At 55.0% G+C, this 17,217-nt stretch overlaps 7 protein-coding genes across 7 annotated transcripts; 3 read left to right on the top strand and 4 right to left on the bottom strand.

The window, feature by feature from the left end:
- Positions 1-760: 760 nt before the first annotated feature.
- N0V96_011663 (uncharacterized protein) lies at positions 761-2,782 on the bottom strand (the record flags this gene model as incomplete). Its single annotated transcript, XM_065759346.1, has 8 exons — positions 761-1,016; positions 1,073-1,270; positions 1,336-1,501; positions 1,559-1,761; positions 1,822-2,117; positions 2,173-2,327; positions 2,383-2,500; positions 2,555-2,782. The coding sequence occupies 8 exons, from the start codon at positions 2,780-2,782 to the stop codon at positions 761-763; spliced, it is 1,620 nt and encodes a 539-aa protein (XP_065612068.1).
- Positions 2,783-4,186: 1,404 nt separating this feature from the next.
- On the top strand, positions 4,187-4,626 carry N0V96_011662 (uncharacterized protein; the record flags this gene model as incomplete). The annotated part of the gene is made up of 3 exons (XM_053193688.1): positions 4,187-4,211; positions 4,279-4,403; positions 4,525-4,626. 3 exons carry the CDS (start codon positions 4,187-4,189, stop codon positions 4,624-4,626), a joined length of 252 nt encoding a protein of 83 aa, XP_053049006.1.
- A 507-nt stretch (positions 4,627-5,133) lies between these two features.
- N0V96_011661 (uncharacterized protein) lies at positions 5,134-7,458 on the bottom strand (the record flags this gene model as incomplete). Its single annotated transcript, XM_065759345.1, has 3 exons — positions 5,134-6,420; positions 6,511-7,005; positions 7,108-7,458. The coding sequence occupies 3 exons, from the start codon at positions 7,456-7,458 to the stop codon at positions 5,134-5,136; spliced, it is 2,133 nt and encodes a 710-aa protein (XP_065612067.1).
- Positions 7,459-8,385: 927 nt separating this feature from the next.
- Positions 8,386-9,458, bottom strand: N0V96_011660 (uncharacterized protein; the record flags this gene model as incomplete). Its single annotated transcript, XM_065759344.1, has 2 exons — positions 8,386-9,243; positions 9,444-9,458. The coding sequence occupies 2 exons, from the start codon at positions 9,456-9,458 to the stop codon at positions 8,386-8,388; spliced, it is 873 nt and encodes a 290-aa protein (XP_065612066.1).
- Positions 9,459-12,250: 2,792 nt separating this feature from the next.
- RIB1 (GTP cyclohydrolase II) lies at positions 12,251-13,500 on the top strand (the record flags this gene model as incomplete). The annotated part of the gene is made up of 2 exons (XM_053193685.2): positions 12,251-13,396; positions 13,453-13,500. The coding sequence occupies 2 exons, from the start codon at positions 12,251-12,253 to the stop codon at positions 13,498-13,500; spliced, it is 1,194 nt and encodes a 397-aa protein (XP_053049003.2).
- Positions 13,501-14,201: 701 nt separating this feature from the next.
- Positions 14,202-14,957, top strand: N0V96_011658 (uncharacterized protein; the record flags this gene model as incomplete). Its single annotated transcript, XM_053193684.1, has 3 exons — positions 14,202-14,240; positions 14,327-14,556; positions 14,639-14,957. 3 exons carry the CDS (start codon positions 14,202-14,204, stop codon positions 14,955-14,957), a joined length of 588 nt encoding a protein of 195 aa, XP_053049002.1.
- A 462-nt stretch (positions 14,958-15,419) lies between these two features.
- On the bottom strand, positions 15,420-16,787 carry N0V96_011657 (uncharacterized protein; the record flags this gene model as incomplete). Its single annotated transcript, XM_065759343.1, has 4 exons — positions 15,420-15,470; positions 15,543-15,982; positions 16,071-16,385; positions 16,454-16,787. 4 exons carry the CDS (start codon positions 16,785-16,787, stop codon positions 15,420-15,422), a joined length of 1,140 nt encoding a protein of 379 aa, XP_065612065.1.
- Positions 16,788-17,217: the final 430 nt, after the last annotated feature.

The raw sequence follows: 17,217 nt of genomic DNA, 5'->3' as shown, positions 1-17,217 counted from the left end.
CTCAGCCTCTTCGGAGGACGAGTCTGGTGGCATGATGCGTATAGATAGTATGAGTGCCTATAGAACTTTAGTCTAGCTTTCAGGTTTTACAGAATCTTAAGACTTGCTTTGTTTACGATTATCTTTGCTACGAGGCCCAATATCACATGTCTAATAATGCTACGGATGATAGCTGATGTGAGTATTGAAGATAGACTCGGCTTTTGAATTCTCGTTCCGGTGGTCACCAATTTGATATACTGTCGTTTAATTTCATGTTTGACTGCTGTCTTGAAGAGTAAACTTGAAAGCTACCCTAGTCTCACTGTTACTTAGGTACGTACTGCCGCTATCATCGATGACCTTACCTCAACTTTCTCTCCCACTCTCTGCTTATTCCTTATTTAATACGCCTTGACGACGCCTCGAAAATGGGTTACAAGAACTTGAGGGCCGGCTGGCATGCTTTCCTGTCGCCTCTCTACTTGAGTGGACCTGGATGGAGCGATCCTCAAGAAGGCAGTGAAAGCTAACTGGACGCCGAGTTCACGTTATGGGCAGCAGCTATTCTAAAGGTGGCGATGAGAACAAGGTTCGATTTCGCGTGAATAAAGCGTTGTTCAAAAAGGTAGTTGACGCTAGGATGCTAACCGGAGCAGACTTGAATCAAGCTTGTGTTCAATTAGACAAGGTACTAGTATATACATGTAGTCAAAGACCGAAATCACCCTGAAAGATGCGGAGTATCCTTTTAGTGCACCACAATGCTATGTGGCCCTTTTCACAAAGGCCGTGCAGAGCGGCGTCTGTACTTGCCCTTGGAGGCATAGAATGTATCAACCCAAGCCTTCATCTGATCAACCTCGGCAGTGATGACCTCCTGCATATCCTCATTGACCGCGCCGTTTCTGACAAGCAGATCGTTGCAGTGGCGGGATCCCGGGATAAGGTGGACCGGCGCACCGGGGCGGGACTTGAGCGGGCCGCCGGGACGGAGCTCGCTAGACACGGAGGCTGAGCGCCAGGGGTCGAACTCGCTATAGAAACGTCAGTCACGTTTATTCCGATTTCAAGGTGCGATGGAATTGCTTACCCGTTGGACCACATGAGGCGTGTGGTGTTGGTGAAGAACCAGCCGTCCGTCGCCTTGTTCAGGTCCGCGGCGGTCTTGCCTGCGTTGGAGGCGTAGGTGAACTCGCCTTGCCTGGGGAAGAAGAGGTCGCATTGGCCCTGGTAGTACTCCGGTGTAACGAAGCGCGAGACAATGGAGGGACGATCCTTGGGAGCACCACTAATCACAGTCAGTCTTGAAGCTCTTTTACTTCTGTCACAGAGATCATCGCGTGGTCAACGTACGTCTGCCAGTAGAAAAAGGGCTCGTTGCAGGTCATCCAGTACCACGTCCGACCGAACGGGTTCTCGGCGCTCCAGTCAGTGTAGATGGGGCTCGTAGCGTTGAAGCTGTCGAAGCAGGCGACGTTCATGGGGTCTGACCACTCCTCGATGCCGTAGGATGCGCAGGCTACAGAAGGTCAGTCACCGAGAAGACACGCGAGAGTTCAAGAGAGCGACTACTTACTACCCGGGAGGTAGTTTGTGCTCCACCAGTTGGCGTAGTTGTCCAGAGCCTTCGGAAGGCCAACGCCGTTTGCGCTGTAGGTCGCGTTGGGTGCCGAGAAGTTACCAATGGCGCCTTGGACGGTATCGCACATTTCGTAAAAGGCGGAGTATCCCGAGTACAGCTGGATGGATTGCCAGTAGCCAAGGGGTCCGATCAGAGCACTACCGACATGTGAGAATCGGAATTCAACGGTCCCCACTACTACCACGGCTTCAACTTACGAGGCAAAGTCCTCCTTGTGAGCGAGGTCCTGGAGGCCGAACTTCTTCTTCAGGGAGTAGATCTCGTCATCGCTACCGGTGAGCAAAACGTTGTCGACGTGGTCGACGATTCGCTCAAAGTCGCGACTGCAGTTCTTCGGCATGCCGTTCTGGATGGGGAGGAAGTAGCCCCAGTAGTCGTAGGTCGCTTCGACGGGACCGCTGCTGGAGTGGTAGGCCCAGAACGTCCCCGGAGCGAGCTTCGCGATGGCTGCGGCCAGAACGCCAGAGTATGATCCGCCGGTGTATACCCAGGGCTACTAGTCGTCAGTTCTGTCGGCTTACTTGGAAAGTTTCGGTCTTGATACTCACGGCCTGCGGGGCGTTACTGCTGCCGTTCTTATCGAAAGGCAGCTGGACGTTGCGGGCGAGGTTGGCAAAGTCGAGAACGGCATTCGTCATGGTGTGCTGCTGGAGGTTCTTTGTATCTTGGACCGCATACGGCAGGGAGGTTCCCCAGTTACGGTCTGCGTATCATTAGTCTTCTTGGCTCTGCTAGAGTGTCTGTGACAAGTTCCATACGCTCAACCATAACGACAGCACCGCCAATTGCCTTGGCGATGGCTCCTGTGATGGCCCGATCCGTGAGGTATCCGGTGTAAGGGGCGGCCTCTGATTCTCCAGGCGTGAAGAACACCACCTACAATCCAGTGGTCAGTGAGATGGCTACAGCATTAGATGAGACAAGCAGTACCGGAGAACCAGGTCCCTCCCAGTACGTGGAGTTCCACCAGTATCTCTGCTGGAAGGTCCCGAGTGACGGATCATTGTGATCGATGAGCTGCTCGAAGAAACCGGCTTCTCTCTTGGAGAGGATGCCTTCCTCCTCATCTTCGGCCCTCAGAGGAGGCTGGATGGGCTGGAAAGCGAAGTGGGCCTGGGCCACCGCGAGGCAGCTGAGCAAGGCGAGTGAGGCCTTCATGGTGACGGAGAGCCGAGGATCTTTAGAACACAGAACGACTGGCTTGGCACGCTCGTCAACCAAGCAGGAACTTCAGCTTCATGATCACGACCGCGGGGGAGCTGCATCTTTTAAAAGAAGCGCTGGACATGGGTCTAGGACGCAGACCCCGTATCTCACGGTAATACGAAGCGATGATCGGGACCGCTTAAGCAGCATGCTATGCAACAGCGCATGCCTTGACATTGTCGACATTCGCAGTATTGCAACAGTGAACAGGAACAAGCTTTCCAAGTGTTGGCGGGAGAGTTACTAGCCCCGGTGCGACCCCGGCATCGCACGGGGCCCAAGGGCCAAATGCGACGAGGTCTCCATAATGAGACCGGGGGTTTGTAGGCGGGTTGACAACGGCTTTACGATCTCTGATAGGCATTTGCAGGTGATGGGAAGTTCGTTGCGTGGGCCGACAGGTTAGCCGGAAGCGGAAGGTGAGCGGTGGGAGATGGCGATGGCCCCAGGTCGGGTGGCACGCTTCGGCACTCCGGCAGGAACTATTGTCTCCGGTCCAAGGGCCGACCTGCGACAATGGGAAGGTGTTTTGGGGCTCGGGATGAATTCACAGGAGTTGGTTTTGGGTGATCGGCTCTTGTGCAGAAAAAGTCTCGGATGGTGAGCCCCTCAGCTCGGCTTAAGAGGCAAACGTCTTTCCCGTAGAAACGTAGAGACGTTCTGCCATTGACAAGTACTTGAGGGGAAGAGATACCACACAGATCCCATCGACGATGATGTGAAAGCGTTAGATAGACTGAAGTCCGCTGCCGACGATCGACTCAGGGAATGTTACGTTGCTGCAGGCAGGCTTGAAGGGTTGCGTTCACCACCACCCCACGGATGATACTGCTTGGGTACCTCGCCATTCACCACATAACTTATCAGTGAATTGTAGATAACCAGATAAAGAGACTATCGCGTTCGGGAAGTGGGTATGCTATGTTATGTGGTTGGTTGCGTAGTGGCTGAGTACATGTAGAGTGCGTACAAGTGGTCGAATTAACGGTGTAAGCACCTACAACTTACAGATTGTAAAGGCGTCCAGCGATGTAAAACTCTGCGTAAAGTAGTACTCTGTAGTGCAGTGTGTAAGGTAGTGCAATAAAGTTCAAGTTTGTAAAGACAAGAGGACTGAATAAGAGGCTTCAACGGGCTCTGGCGCGACCGTGCTGGTAGTGAACCCACCCCAACCAATCAAATGCGCCAAAAGGTAATCAACCAGGTTCCGGCCTCAAAACCCAGGCCACCAGTGAATTCACCGTCGGAAGCTCCACAGTCCAATCCAAAGCTCCAACGACATTTCAAGATCCAGAATCCCAATTGACCATCGACGATAGCCTCATTCGCCCATTATAGACCCCAATTGTCGTCACAATGGCCGGAGACTCAGCACCAAGGGGTCCGTAACCCCATGATCTTCCCCCATGCTATCCAATCCACCCGCAATGGCTGACATCTCTCTCTAGAAGCGACCCGCGAGGAGATGCGGGAGGCGAAGCTCCCCCTCCCCTACCGCGACAGCTGCGCCGGTCTCCTTATCCCTCTCAACCGCTGCCGTGTCGACACTTGGTACCTTCCGTGGAAGTGCAATGTTAGTCTTTCTCGCCCTTACCATCCGCCACTACCCCGGCCTCCCTCTCGACCTTTCAGCCGTTCCGTCCGATCAAGCCGAGACCATATCTTGTCGCTAACCTAGACTCTAATCGAAACAGGACGAGCGCCACAGCTACGAGAAGTGCCAGTACGACGAGTTCAAGAAGCGTGTCGCCAAGATGAACGAGCTCCGCGCGGAGAAGGGAACGAGAAGCAACTAGAGTGGTGGCAACGCGACGAGACGAACGAAACGAGCCTAGGACGGCGAGCGTCTGTGTACATAACCTGTTATTTGAGGATCAGGGGGGCAGAAAAGGGCAGCATGGGGTTGATCTTGCCGCGAGGGTCATAGATCGAGCCGAATTCACGTCTTTTTGCGATTCCAATACGACCCAATGATGATGGAAGATTGCTAAAGTACGAGGGACGGCCATGGCAAAGAGCGTTGTGACTGTGAGGAGAGCACATCACGAGAGGCCAAAAATTTGAAGTGCGGGAATGAGAGGGAGATTCGCCGTCATGCGCTCTGGCAGCGGGAGAGTGACACGACCAATCTCCAGGCGGATGCTCTACGAGAGTTCGTGGGCATGGATTAGTCCGGAGACAAAGCCAAGAATAGGCCTTTCAAACCCAGATTGCCAGGCGACAAAAACGACAGTGTGGCAAAACTAAGACTTTTGATTCGATCGCGCTAATTCCAAGACTCTACAGTGGCTCAGGCCGATGTATCAAGACGCCTTTACCCGATCCAAAAAGTCCAGCAGCCGCTTCTTGAGCACAACGCCCAGGACCTTGGATGTCTCCGGCTCGACAATGATGGTGTACCTCGGGCCCAGCTTCCCGAATATCTCCAAGACGTGCTCCATCGGGGCCTCGGCGCAGACTGTGAGCGGCGTTCGATCAACCAACTCAGTCATGAAGCCAGTTCGCAAATCGATTTCCTCCGCCTCGCCGCCATTCAGCACCGCATACTCTACTTCTGCCTCGGGCAAATAGCCAAATAACAGCCCAGCATCATTGACAAGAACTAGGCCCGCATCCATGAGTCCCCTACCCTTCAGCTTCCGCAGCTTCTCTGACAGCACATCCCTTCGAACGCGGTACTCCCTGCCCACCTGCAGAGTAATCTCCTCCATCGTCCTGGCCGGAGGAACCAGCTCGCGGGCGGTGGCTTCGCGTTTCCGCACCACCTCATGGGCTTGTTCCGCATCGAGGAAGGGGTGGCCTAGCAGGTGTTGCGAGAGATCGTACACGGATTCTCCTGAGATCGCGTCCGCCACCCATTTCGCCGTCAAGATGGCGCACATGAAGGCTGGCACATACGTCACCTCGCCAGTCAGCTCGAACATGATGACAGCCAAGCTCACAGTCATCCTGCTCACGCCCGCGAGAAAGGCCGCCGCGCCGACCATTGCGAAAATTCCGGGCGAGATTCCACCAACGAATTGACCTACCAATCGTCCGAAAAGAGCGCCGCCATCGAGAGCGGGGATGATGATGCCAGAGGGCACTTTACACCCAAAGGTGATGATGGTGAGGAGCAACTTGATGATCGTTCCGCTCGCCAGCTGCAGCATGTACGCTTTCTTGTCGTTACTCCTCTCCTGCTGACATATCCAGTTGCCGTTTGGCTCCTTGCAGTCAACTAGGAGCCTCGAGAGTGCCACGTCGCCCGTGTCGCGGATCAGCACGTTTGGGTACTGCAGCAAAGCGGTGGCCAATACGACACAACACAGCTCAAGCACGGGATGCTTCTTGACGATGTCGTATCTGCGGAATCGTTTCGACCAAAGGAAGTTGGCCTTGCAGAAGACTCCGCCGAATACGCCGCCAATAACACCCAGCATCACAAACACCAAGTAGTGCACCGGGTCATAGTCAACTCCATAGCTCGTCTCGAAGAGCACCAGCTTCCCGGTCCCCGTGGGATTCAGCGCTTTGAGAGCAATGGCCGCGATGAGCGAGCACAGGAACGCGCGCCACAACACGCGTCGCGGGAAGTACGTGCTGATTTCCTAATCGATGGGTTTGGTCAACATCATCGACCCCAGTCCGATTGGAACCACGATACCAGACACATTAAAACATTCAGAAAATAAACATACCTCGTAACTGAACAGCACACCGCCAATCGGCGCACCAAAAGCGACGGACAGGCCGGAAGAGCACGCCACGCTCAGCATCTCCCGCATCTTGCGCGGGTTGTCCCCGTACTTGGGGAACCGGTTGGCCACCAGCCACCCGACGCACGTCGAGATGTGGACAAAGGGACCCTCTTTGCCCAGACACATGCCCGTCGACACAGCAAAGGTCGCGCCCACGGCTTTTACGACAAGGACCTTGAAGTCTAGGAAGTGAGGGATGACGAAGCCGGACAGAATCGTCTTGATCTCGGGGATGCCGCTGCCGGCGGCCATGTACATCGTCTTGCCTTCCGTCATGGCACCTGACGTCACAACACTGTCGGCGTCGACGGCTGGCAAGGAGGCTTTGGTGGTCATGGTAACGTTTCCCGCGACGATGCCGAAGAGGAGGGCAAACAGGACGTAGACTGCATAGCTGGCGACGTACCCCCCTCCTTCGCCCTCTTCCACCCAGGGCTGCCAAGCATCGCAAGTCTCCGTCTCCGACACCCCCCAACAACACCGCCCACGGTCCAAGAAAACATTTGTCTTGCAGTACCCCTCCTTCCAATCGCTCACCGTCGCCACGGAGACGTCGACGACGAAGGCGACGAGGGCCGTGAGCGCGCCGATGACCGCGGCGGCGATCCAGCCCTGGCACTGGTCGAACCAGCGCGCTGCGGTGCCGCGGATGCCTGGGCGTGCGCGGAGACGACGGGCGCGAGAGGAGTCCTTTGTCAGATCGCGGAGCCAGTCGATGGTGGTGTAGTCATTGTAGGGGAGGCGGTCGCCGAGAGGGGGCGATTGGCCTAGGGCTTGGTCTGCTTTGGAAAGTGAGGGTTGGTGGGATGGAGTCGGAATGGACTGTCTGGTTTGGGATGTTGGGAGGAGGGGGCTGGTCTCGTTGGGTTCACCATCACCTGAGGCCATTTTGTCGTCTGTTGTCTATCTACCTATCTGCGATGCGAGTGAACTTCAAGGGCACCGTCTGGAGGGCGAAGAAGTCATCGACGTTCCAACATTTGGATTCTCAGGTTGAAAGGGGCAGAGGTTCTCTAGATATGCATATTTCTACAAAACGCCAATCTCCATCCAAATCTCAAGTCTCCCAATAGATCCTGCTCATGTTGTCCCAATCTTGAAGCCCGCGGAGAAGCAGATTGGCGCGAATGCACATGGTCGAAAGTCTGGATGGAGATAAGATTGGGCGGTAGATAAGGTCTTTGGTCTGGCCTCATTAGCCCGCCCGTTTTGCTTTCTGGCGCCTCCCGCTTCCCCAAACTCCAAACCCGGTTCTTCACCCTAGTTGCCGGAGATCTCCAAATGTGGCGAGGGTGAGTGCTGAGTGTCGTCTCCGCGGGATAACCCTCACTTTGCGATCCCAAATCTCTCGATTATTTTCCCCCGTATTCACTTGTGGTAGTCTTGGCGAAGTTGACGAGTGCGAACGATGCCTGCCAGTTGTAATTTTTCTTCTTTTCTTGGGCTGTTGTGTCCTATATACAATAAACAAACGAAAGGGAGGCCATGCGAATGGGGGTATCTGTTCTAAATGTACAACGAAACAGAGAAAACCAGAGGAAAATATGCGAATTAGATGAGAAATGAAAATAATGCCAATTTGAGAAAGGCAAGAAAATGAGTGTAAAGTGCTGATGATAGCTCCAAAATCTCCCCGCCAAAAACTCCAAAGCAATGAATGAGAACCAAACGCCGTCCAGTGCCAGCACCTTTGGGACAGATGTACTCCATAAGAAACCTGATTTTACATACAAATTCCTTCCATGCGTCTTTCACGCCCTGTTGTTTTTTCCATTGTCGGATAACGTATGGTCACTCCCAATCCTCTGGGCGAGCTCAGCAAACAACCTTGACCATCGGCTCCCAAGGCTTCGCCGTATTCCACAGATACGTCTCCGGCGGCGCCCCGTCGTCCGAGGTGAGCAGGTACTTCACGTACGCAGGCGGTACGACGGAGGGAATCGGCGGGAGGAAGTCCATCTTTTCTTCCTCGGCGACGTCGTCCACCATTTCGTCGTCCGACATGTCGTAGTCGAAGTCGTAGTCGCAGTCGTAGCTCAGATCGAAGCCGAGGTCAAAGTTGAAGTTGTAGTAAAAGTCGCAGACGTCCTTTTCGTCGCGGCGGACCAGGGGCTGGTCTTCCTTTTGCGAGTGTGTGTAGGAGTGAGAGTGGGAGGCGAGGATGGAGGCCAGGATGCTAGCGTCGAGGTCTGGTGTTTTTTCCTCTGGTGTTGTTGCTGCTGCTGCTGCTGCCTCCTGCTCTGCTACGATACTGGCGCTCTCGAGGCTTGACATGAAAGTCTCGACGTTCTCCTTGTACACCTCCGGCCGGAGAACATGCGCCTCGTTGATGATGACTTGGAACCGCACGGTCTGAATGTCAATCACGACGCGGTCGACCATCGAGGGGAACCCGTAGGTGCTTCCCGCGCCGAGAACCCAGGACTCGCGGGTGCGGTCGCCGGTGCTGGCGCCGTCGTACCAGACGGCCGTGCCGGTCTGCGAGGTATCGATCAGGACGAGGCGGTGGGAGGCGTCAAAGGTGATGTGGCAGTGGGCTGGGGCGATGCCCGGGAGGGCAGGGAGGAGGATATCTGCGAGGGCAGGGTCGGTGCCGAGGATGAAGCCTGGGTTGGATTTAGGGGGCGATGTGAAGGTGAGAGAGAGGGCTGGGCGGGGTTTGGTGAAGGATGCCTCGAGGTTAGAGGAGGATTTGGTGAGGAGGAGGGGTCGATTGTTGGTGTCGTGGGCGGGAGTTGGTTTGGGTTCGGTGTTTGGATGATGGGTTCGTAGGATGAGGGGATCGTGGAGATGGTTCGGGTTGCGTTTTGGGGCATGCGGACTGTTTCGAGGGCTGGTTGGTTTGTGGATGAGGGAAGCAGCCAGGCGATTACGTTGGAGGATTCCATATTTGAGGTTGTTTTTTTGTGTTTTGTTTCGTCGATGTGGTGATGGTTAAAAATTGTAAGGGGTTGTAAGAGGTTGTAAAGTTCAGCCGATGAAGTAAATCTTTTGTTTTTGTCGAGGCAATGAAAGTGTGAGATGAAGTATTATTGAATGAAGGTTGGGCGACGAGATGAGTGAGATGCTCTTATTAGTGACCTTGAAAGTAGCCGGTATTATCGAGGTCCTCGAAATGAGTGGTTTGGTATTTGTCAGATGAGCTGCAAGTTCTTATTTTCTGTAGGATACAAGAAGGAAAAAGCAGTGAGACGAAGAAGTCACTTGATCCTCTTATATCACTCGAGAAAGTGTGTGGTTGTGTGAGGGACCTGCCAGTTGGCGATGTTTTCGTATCCCGGCTGCATGGAGCACTCCACTGGACGAGGGCAGCGTGTTGGCCACAACAAGAAACAAGAAAGAATGAGGCCTCGACGAACCGCTAGGCCGTCGCATTAGTCTGGTGGATCACTTGAGCCATGGAATCGAAAGTAAACAAAAGGAGAAGCCTCAAAGCCTAGAGGTGGTCGGCTTCTCATGAGATGCCTGGCATCTTACATGGGAGGGACTGAAACGGGACGGGGGAGGACTGGAAAGTCTGGAGACTTCGGGAGGAGGCGACAAGTGGTTGCAGCAGGGACGGGTTGGTGTAAGCCAATGGTTCCCGCGCCACCCGCACGGGCTGGTGGGCATGGCATCTCAAATCCGGTGATGGGAGGTTGTTGATTGTACTGGATTGAGACGGGAAGAGACGAAAAAAAAACGAAACGGGTTGCATGGGTGATGATGGGGGCGTTGCTGCGGATGTGACTCACGTTTGACAGCACATCCAGAAACGCGAACCACCAATGCAAGTGGCCTGTCGAGATTTTTTGGTTCGATGCGCGTTCGCGTTGGTTGTCTCGGCGAGGAGCGTCCGAGGATGCGATGAGTTTATTGGTTCGGTAATTTGGCCAATCTGCATCCAGTGTTCATGATCACTTCAACTGATTTTGTTCTTCTTCACTTGAAAGAGCGCCATACAAATTACACAGAGCTCAGAGGTGTTGAAAGGTCAACAACAGAATTCGCATGTTTTGATGCTTGATACTTACCGAGTAGCCGTAGAAAAGCCGCCGAAGAGGAACCTCCGATGCTCCAGGAGGGCGAAAGAGCAAAAAATCAGTGTGGCCAATCAAACAACACGTATGTAAAGGTTCGAGTCTAAATTCGGTGACACACTTTGAGATTTCATTCCGACTTCCACTACTGTCACAACCTACTTCGACTCTATCTTGCTAGTTGTCTTGATACCTTATCTTAGTGATGCATCTCAAGAAGTCCGCTAGAATATGAACGTAGTAGTAACGAGGGCAGTGGTGGCCGTCCACTAACAGATTCAACTCCACATATATGTAGAGAAGACACGTTTGCTGAAATTCAGGTCAACTCTGACAGCCAAAGCTCTCCTCTCGCCATGTAACTGCTTTCAAAGTTGTGATGGCTACCAGGGATGCGGCTGGGGTAGAAGACCGAAACATGATGGACGGGAGGCAGGCCGGGATACACGAGAGATGCACAGATGCAATGCAGGAACCCGCGACGCACCGGAAAATAGGATATCGGATGGGAGTTTTTGTACTCGCTCTTTGATGACCTTTGGGGATGTTAGATGGGAGGCATCCCCGTTGACGAGCTCAGGTCGGAGCCGACGACGGGTGGTTCGTTGGTGATGGAGAGCTTGGTCTGAAGCACCGCGCGGTTGATTTTTAATGCTGACACAGCCATCCTGGGCATTGGCGGAAGCGGAGCACATGATTGGCTCATATGTCAGGTCTCGTTCTGAGCCATCACATTTCAACAAAGGGCAAGGGCATAGTTGGATAGAGGTATGTGAAGGACAGATTATATTAGGTTTGTGGAAGAAGACAAATTGATATCCCGAGTGATCTTGAACCGAGAATAAGTTACTCAGAGCAACGCTGAATATAATCGACCGACTGACCTTTAGAGTACGAGTCAAAAAGTGCACTTGACAGTGAGGTGCAATTGTTGGATTTGCCGATACCAGGATTTGATGATGTAATCAGGAGAGCCCCACCTTGCACGCTGGGTAGGTACAGGTACTCCGTAGTGCGTGCAAAAAGCTCAGCGCGGAAAAGAGCCGACCCCGCTAAAGAAACCCTGAAATCCAAGTTGGAGACCACTAAAGTGGGCTCCATTCGCTCGAATCTGACCTAAGCAAGGAGAATGGCACAAACACCCCGAACTCTCCGCGTGCGCGAGAACACCCACACGTCTATGGAGTACCTCGAGGCCCATAGCCGTCGGGTCGCTGGAACCTCGGCGAAGTGCGGTCGAGGTCCGACCTTGTGTGCGCGCCCACTAACTTTAGGAACTTCCGCCTGTGGAGGTACCTATCCGGCGCAGATTGCCATGGCAGATCAGATAGATGCACCCGTGCTGTCATCATCTTCCTGCATGACTAATGCCAGACACAACCACCGCATTTCACCACCCCTCGCCGTTCGGAGCGGAACCGGTCACCGATTTAATGTTCTTGCCGCTCACGCCGCTGTTCCGCCGTTGAATCTCTCTCTCTCCCGCTCTTGACATCTGGCTTCTTTCCAACCAATTTCTGATTGACTTTCTCCGCCATTGTACCCAGTGGACGAATATACCCCTTTGGAATTGGCCGTCTCACGTTCCAACGCACCTGGTATTCTGTACACCAATTCCCTCCCCCCACTTCCGCGACTTTCCATCACCAAAAACCCCCGCCATGCCCGACTTCGAAGGCAAGCCAGACGGCGCGGGAGCGCCAAACGACTGGCGCGAAGACACTCACCAGCTCCCTTCCTTCTACTCTCCGAAACAAAAGACAGTCGACGGCCCATCCGACCATGCCTCGGCCGCCGCGCACCCAGAGCCCGAACAATTGAGCCTCTCTAACCCCGCCACCGCCGCCCCTGCAACAGCCGACGACGATGCCGCATCAACAACCTCGGCCACCCAGATCCCGCCGCCCTCCCTCCTCTCGCCAGCCTTCACACCGCCCGCGACACCGGGGACATCAACGCCCCTCACGGCCGAGGCGGCCCCGCGCGGCGTCCCTGTCGACAGCTCCGTCCCCTCGGGCGGCTGCGGCACCAAGCGCCCCCGCCTCCTCGAGACCCTCCCCGAGGTGCAGTGCATCGTGCGCGCGCGCATCCCCACGGTCAACGGCACCGAAATGTTCTTGCACTTGTATACCAACAACGTCGACAACAAGGAGCACCTGGCCATCGTCTTTGGGCCCCACATCCGCAGCCAGTCGCTTGATGCGCCGCGGCCGGGCGAGACGGAGATGGACCGCATGATTCGCGGCGCGTACACGGGCCGTCTGTTCCCGGGCCGGTCGACGAGCGGTATGCCGGGCGGCGTGGCGACCCCTGTCGGCGAGGAGCCGCCTGCGCAGCGCGGGCCTGCGCTGGTGAGGATTCACTCCGAGTGTTACACGGGTGAGACGGCGTGGTCGGCGCGGTGCGACTGCGGCGAGCAGCTCGACGAGGCGGCGCGGCTGATGAGTCTGCCGGGGAACACCAACGGCGGTATCATTATCTACCTGCGCCAGGAAGGACGCGGCATTGGTTTGGGGGAGAAGTTGAAGGCGTATAACCTCCAGGACCTCGGCTCGGATACCGTCGAGGCGAACTTACTGCTGCGTCACCCTGCGGATGCGCGGAGTTACGGGTTGGCGACGGCGATGCTGCAGGATCTTGGGCAGAGCGAGGTGCGCCTACTGACGAATAACCCTGATAAGATTCGGGCGGTGGAGGGCCCGAATCGTGAGGTGAGGGTTACGGAGCGCGTTGCGATGGTGCCGCTTTCGTGGAAGGGCCGGGGCGGGTTCCGGAGCAATGAGGTTGAGGGGTACTTGAAGACAAAGGTATGTTTCTGTTGTGTCTAGTTGTCTTTGAATCGCTGGAACTAACGAAACCACAGATTGAAAAGATGGGACATATGCTTGACATGGGCGGCATGCCTCATTAAGGAGCAATCTACTTGACGCATCGGGTTGGAATCTCCCTGATATTTGGGCAGTGTTGACGAAAGGAGGTGACGAACATGGTTGAAAATCATCAAGCATATGGTAGAAAACGGCGTTTGGCTTTGTTTGATACGAATACCTGGGACATTGGCGTACTTGGCATACTTGTCCGCTGGGATCCCCAACGACTGGGAATGTTCATAGCATCGTTGGATAACTGGACTCATGGCAATTTACGGGAAAAGATCATTGAGGGGGGCGGCTAGTTTTATCTAGCATGTGAGATATGCATCTGCCAGATACCTAGTACTCAAGCTTCAGATATGTCTACTTTACCCAAGGAACATACTTTGGTGTTAATTAGTGCTTGAACAAGCTCGTCGAAATGACGGCTTGTCGCATACTTGGTTTCGGGTAGTGGCCAGAATTCTCGAAGAGTGTTTGAATACAATTTCAGGATTATCGCTGAGATGCGAATGAAGATAAAGCGTAAGCCGGTTCACCTCGAAAAGACGGTCCGGGACTCCCCTATAATGAGCCGGCCACACCCCGCTGATGCACAGCAAGCGAGCGCACTGACCCGCCGACAGGAAGCTCCAGCCAACGTCACACCCAACTCACCATACCTTACGCGAACTCTCACCAATTCGCATCCCAGCTTCAGCCCAGATGCTCCTCCAACAGCTTCCACCACTAGCCCACCATGTCGCGCAGAGTAGCGAAAGGAGACTACATTGAGACCGTACGCCCTCTCTCTCCTCCAATCCATTCCCCCTCCACACAATCCACGGATTGAGACCACGGACTAACTCCCGCAAAAAACAACAGGACACAGGCAACAAGGTCGCCCGCAAAGCGACCCTCGTCGGCACCCAGAACATCATGCTAGGAGGCAAAACGGTGATCCAACCAGAGGTCATGATCCGCGGCGACCTTGCTCGCTCCGCACAACCCTCTGCCGGCGGCGCCCCGGCCAACAGCACGGCCGTCGCCATCGGGAGGTACTGCTTCCTCTCCAGGGGCGCGCTCCTCCGACCCCCGGGACGGATGTACAAAGGGTATGTAATCCCCAAACCCACCACCACAATAACCACAAACGCCATCAAACCCCTTGCTGACTTTTCTACTTTACGTTCCTAGAGCCTTCACATACATGCCACTCCGCATGGGCGACCACGTCTTCGTCGGTGCAAACGTCGTGATCCAGGCCGCTTCGATCGGGAACCACATCCATATCGGCCGCGACTGCGTCATTGGTGAGTTCGCCATCGTCAAGGACTACGTCCGCATACTCGAGGGCACCGTCGTGCCGCCCAACATGGTGATCCCGAGCTTCAGCGTCGTCGCGGGCCAGCCGGCGCGCGTGGTGGGGGAGGTGCCTGAGGGCGGGCACGAGGAGTTTGAGTTGAGGGAGCTGTATAAGACGGTGGGGAATAATCCGCAGCCATTGACTGCGTGAGGTTAGGCTGGTGTTCTACCATGAGGCTGGGAGGAGGTAGCTGTGCAGGTCACAGCGGGTTGATGGACAGCATAGCATTTGCTCGCGCGATAGAGATGGAGTTTGGCGTACGTAGGTTGAGCTTTGAGCTCAAAATGATACCCTTTCTTTTTTTGCAGTAAACACTCTTTCGTCTTCGTCCTCACTATCATGGGTGGCAACATTCCTTGACATTGCTCATTTGGGGAACTTTGCACTGGTCGATTAATAAACAGTCGAAGCTCTACATCACGGAAGCTTTTAGCAAGGTATGTTCGTATCGATGTTGCTGCAGCTATGAGTTACCACATAGACTGAGCAACCCCAAAAACATACATCTGACAGCAAAGCAAGATACACTCCAGCGCAGCACGCGTCTCCCTTGCCCCCAGGCAAACCACCTCAACGCCGCCGCCTACGCTCACCCAACTTCCAAGAGTGTCTTCAAGGCTCACCCGGCCATATCGAATCAGCCAACTCTCTCACAAGCTTCAACTTATTCACCATATCCTGATGCGAGACCGAATTCCCCAAATGATGACTCGCAAACCCACACTGCGGACTCACCCCAATCCTCTTCAACGCCTCCTCGCGCGTCTGGCCCGCACCCTGCGCAACATAATCCGCCGCCTGGAACACCCTCTCCCTCAACTTCCCAATGTCCTCGAGCTCGGGGAACTTTGACGTGATGACGCCCAGCACAACGTTCTTGTGCGCGGGAAGCTCCTTCAGCGGCCCGAACCCGCCCGCGCGGTCGGTGTCGTATTCGAGAAAGTAGGTGTCGGCGTTGATCTCGTTGAAGAGGCGCGAGGCGATGCGGTCGTAGCCGCCCTCGGAGAAGTGGCGCGAGTAGGCGAAGTTGCCGCGGCAGAGGTGGATGCCGAGGTGCATGTCTGCGGGACGGGAGGTGATGCAGTCGTTGTAGAGTTTGATGTAGGATTGGAGGAGGGCGTCTGAGTCTTCGCCTGCTTCTTTGAAGCCTTGAAGCATCTTTTCTGAGCAGAAGTCTGGACGATATGTTCTGTCAGTAAACTGTGTCTCGAAGAAGGATCCGGGGTCCGGGATACGGAAGAGGCAACGGAGGCTTGCACTTACACGCCAAGTTGGGATCGTCAATCGTCACGTTGCGAACGCCGTGCTCATAGAGGACCTCGAGCTCGGTGCGGCACGCCTTGGCGATGTCGGCAAAGTACTCCTCGTCGTTGGCGTAGACGTCCTTGGGGTAGGCGTGGCCCTTTTGGTAGCGGAGGTGATACCACTCGGGCGCGGGCAAGGTCAACTTGGCCTCCTTGACGCTCTCGGGAGGAATGTTGCTCTTGAGGAACTCCCACTCTCTCAGATAGGTGCTTCCCTTGTGCTTGATCTTGCCTGTGCAGACAATGGACTCGCCGGGCTTGTGGTCGCTCTCAACTGGGGGGGGTCATATAGCGTCAGTCTCTCCATCTCGAGTATCGAGTATTCCGTAGGCCAAGACTTACTGAACGCCGCAATGTCTGGCACGTACATGCGAAAGATATCCCAGCTCGGCGTGTCGACCTCCTCGAACCCCTCTAGCCCGGGGAAGAAGTTGCCCCAGAACTGGTGGCGGCGGTACTCGCCGTCGTTGATGGCGTGGAAGCCGAGGTCCAGCTGCGTCTTTACGATTTCGCGCACGCCCTCTTCCTCGAGGTGGTTGAGCTCTGTGTCATCTGCGATCTCCACAGCCTTTTTGTCGTCCAAGGCGACGCGTTTGTCCGTCAGGGCCTTGGGCCGGAGCAGCGAGCCCATGTGCTCGGCGCGGAAGGGCGGTTTCTGGTGATTCTTGGAGGTCATGATTTCTTTCTTTCTACGTAGAATAGATCCAGGGGCTGAATTGGATTGGAGCCAAGTGACAGAAGAACTTCCTGGTTCACGGCGTATATATAGACTTTGGTACTCGCGACGGAGCGTGGGGTTGCGAAACGGGATGGGGCCTTCGGCATTGCGAGATCCAACGGCCTAGCTAGGTAACTTTCCTAGGTTGGCCAGCCATTCAAGCCAGATCTCGCGAGCGTCCACTCTGTTGTAAGGCCACCCGAAGCCAACAGACTTGCGCTTTCTCGGACCTGGACCCCCGTCAGGACGATGTCATCCCGTGCCACCATCACCACTTCCCCGAGCTGGGCGCCCACCCACCAAGATCCCCGCTTTCCCCGCCCTTTGTCATAGCTTAGTCGAGGGGGTCTGATCATCTGTTTTTCTACGGCAGATGAGTAGAGCGGCA

This window comes from Colletotrichum fioriniae (assembly GCF_027942845.1).
Source record: "Colletotrichum fioriniae strain IMI 355084 chromosome Unknown scaffold_18, whole genome shotgun sequence".
NCBI classification, from domain to species: domain Eukaryota; kingdom Fungi; phylum Ascomycota; class Sordariomycetes; order Glomerellales; family Glomerellaceae; genus Colletotrichum; species Colletotrichum fioriniae.
Note: the sequence above shows the minus strand (reverse complement) of the source record. Positions and strands in the feature narration are given on the sequence as shown.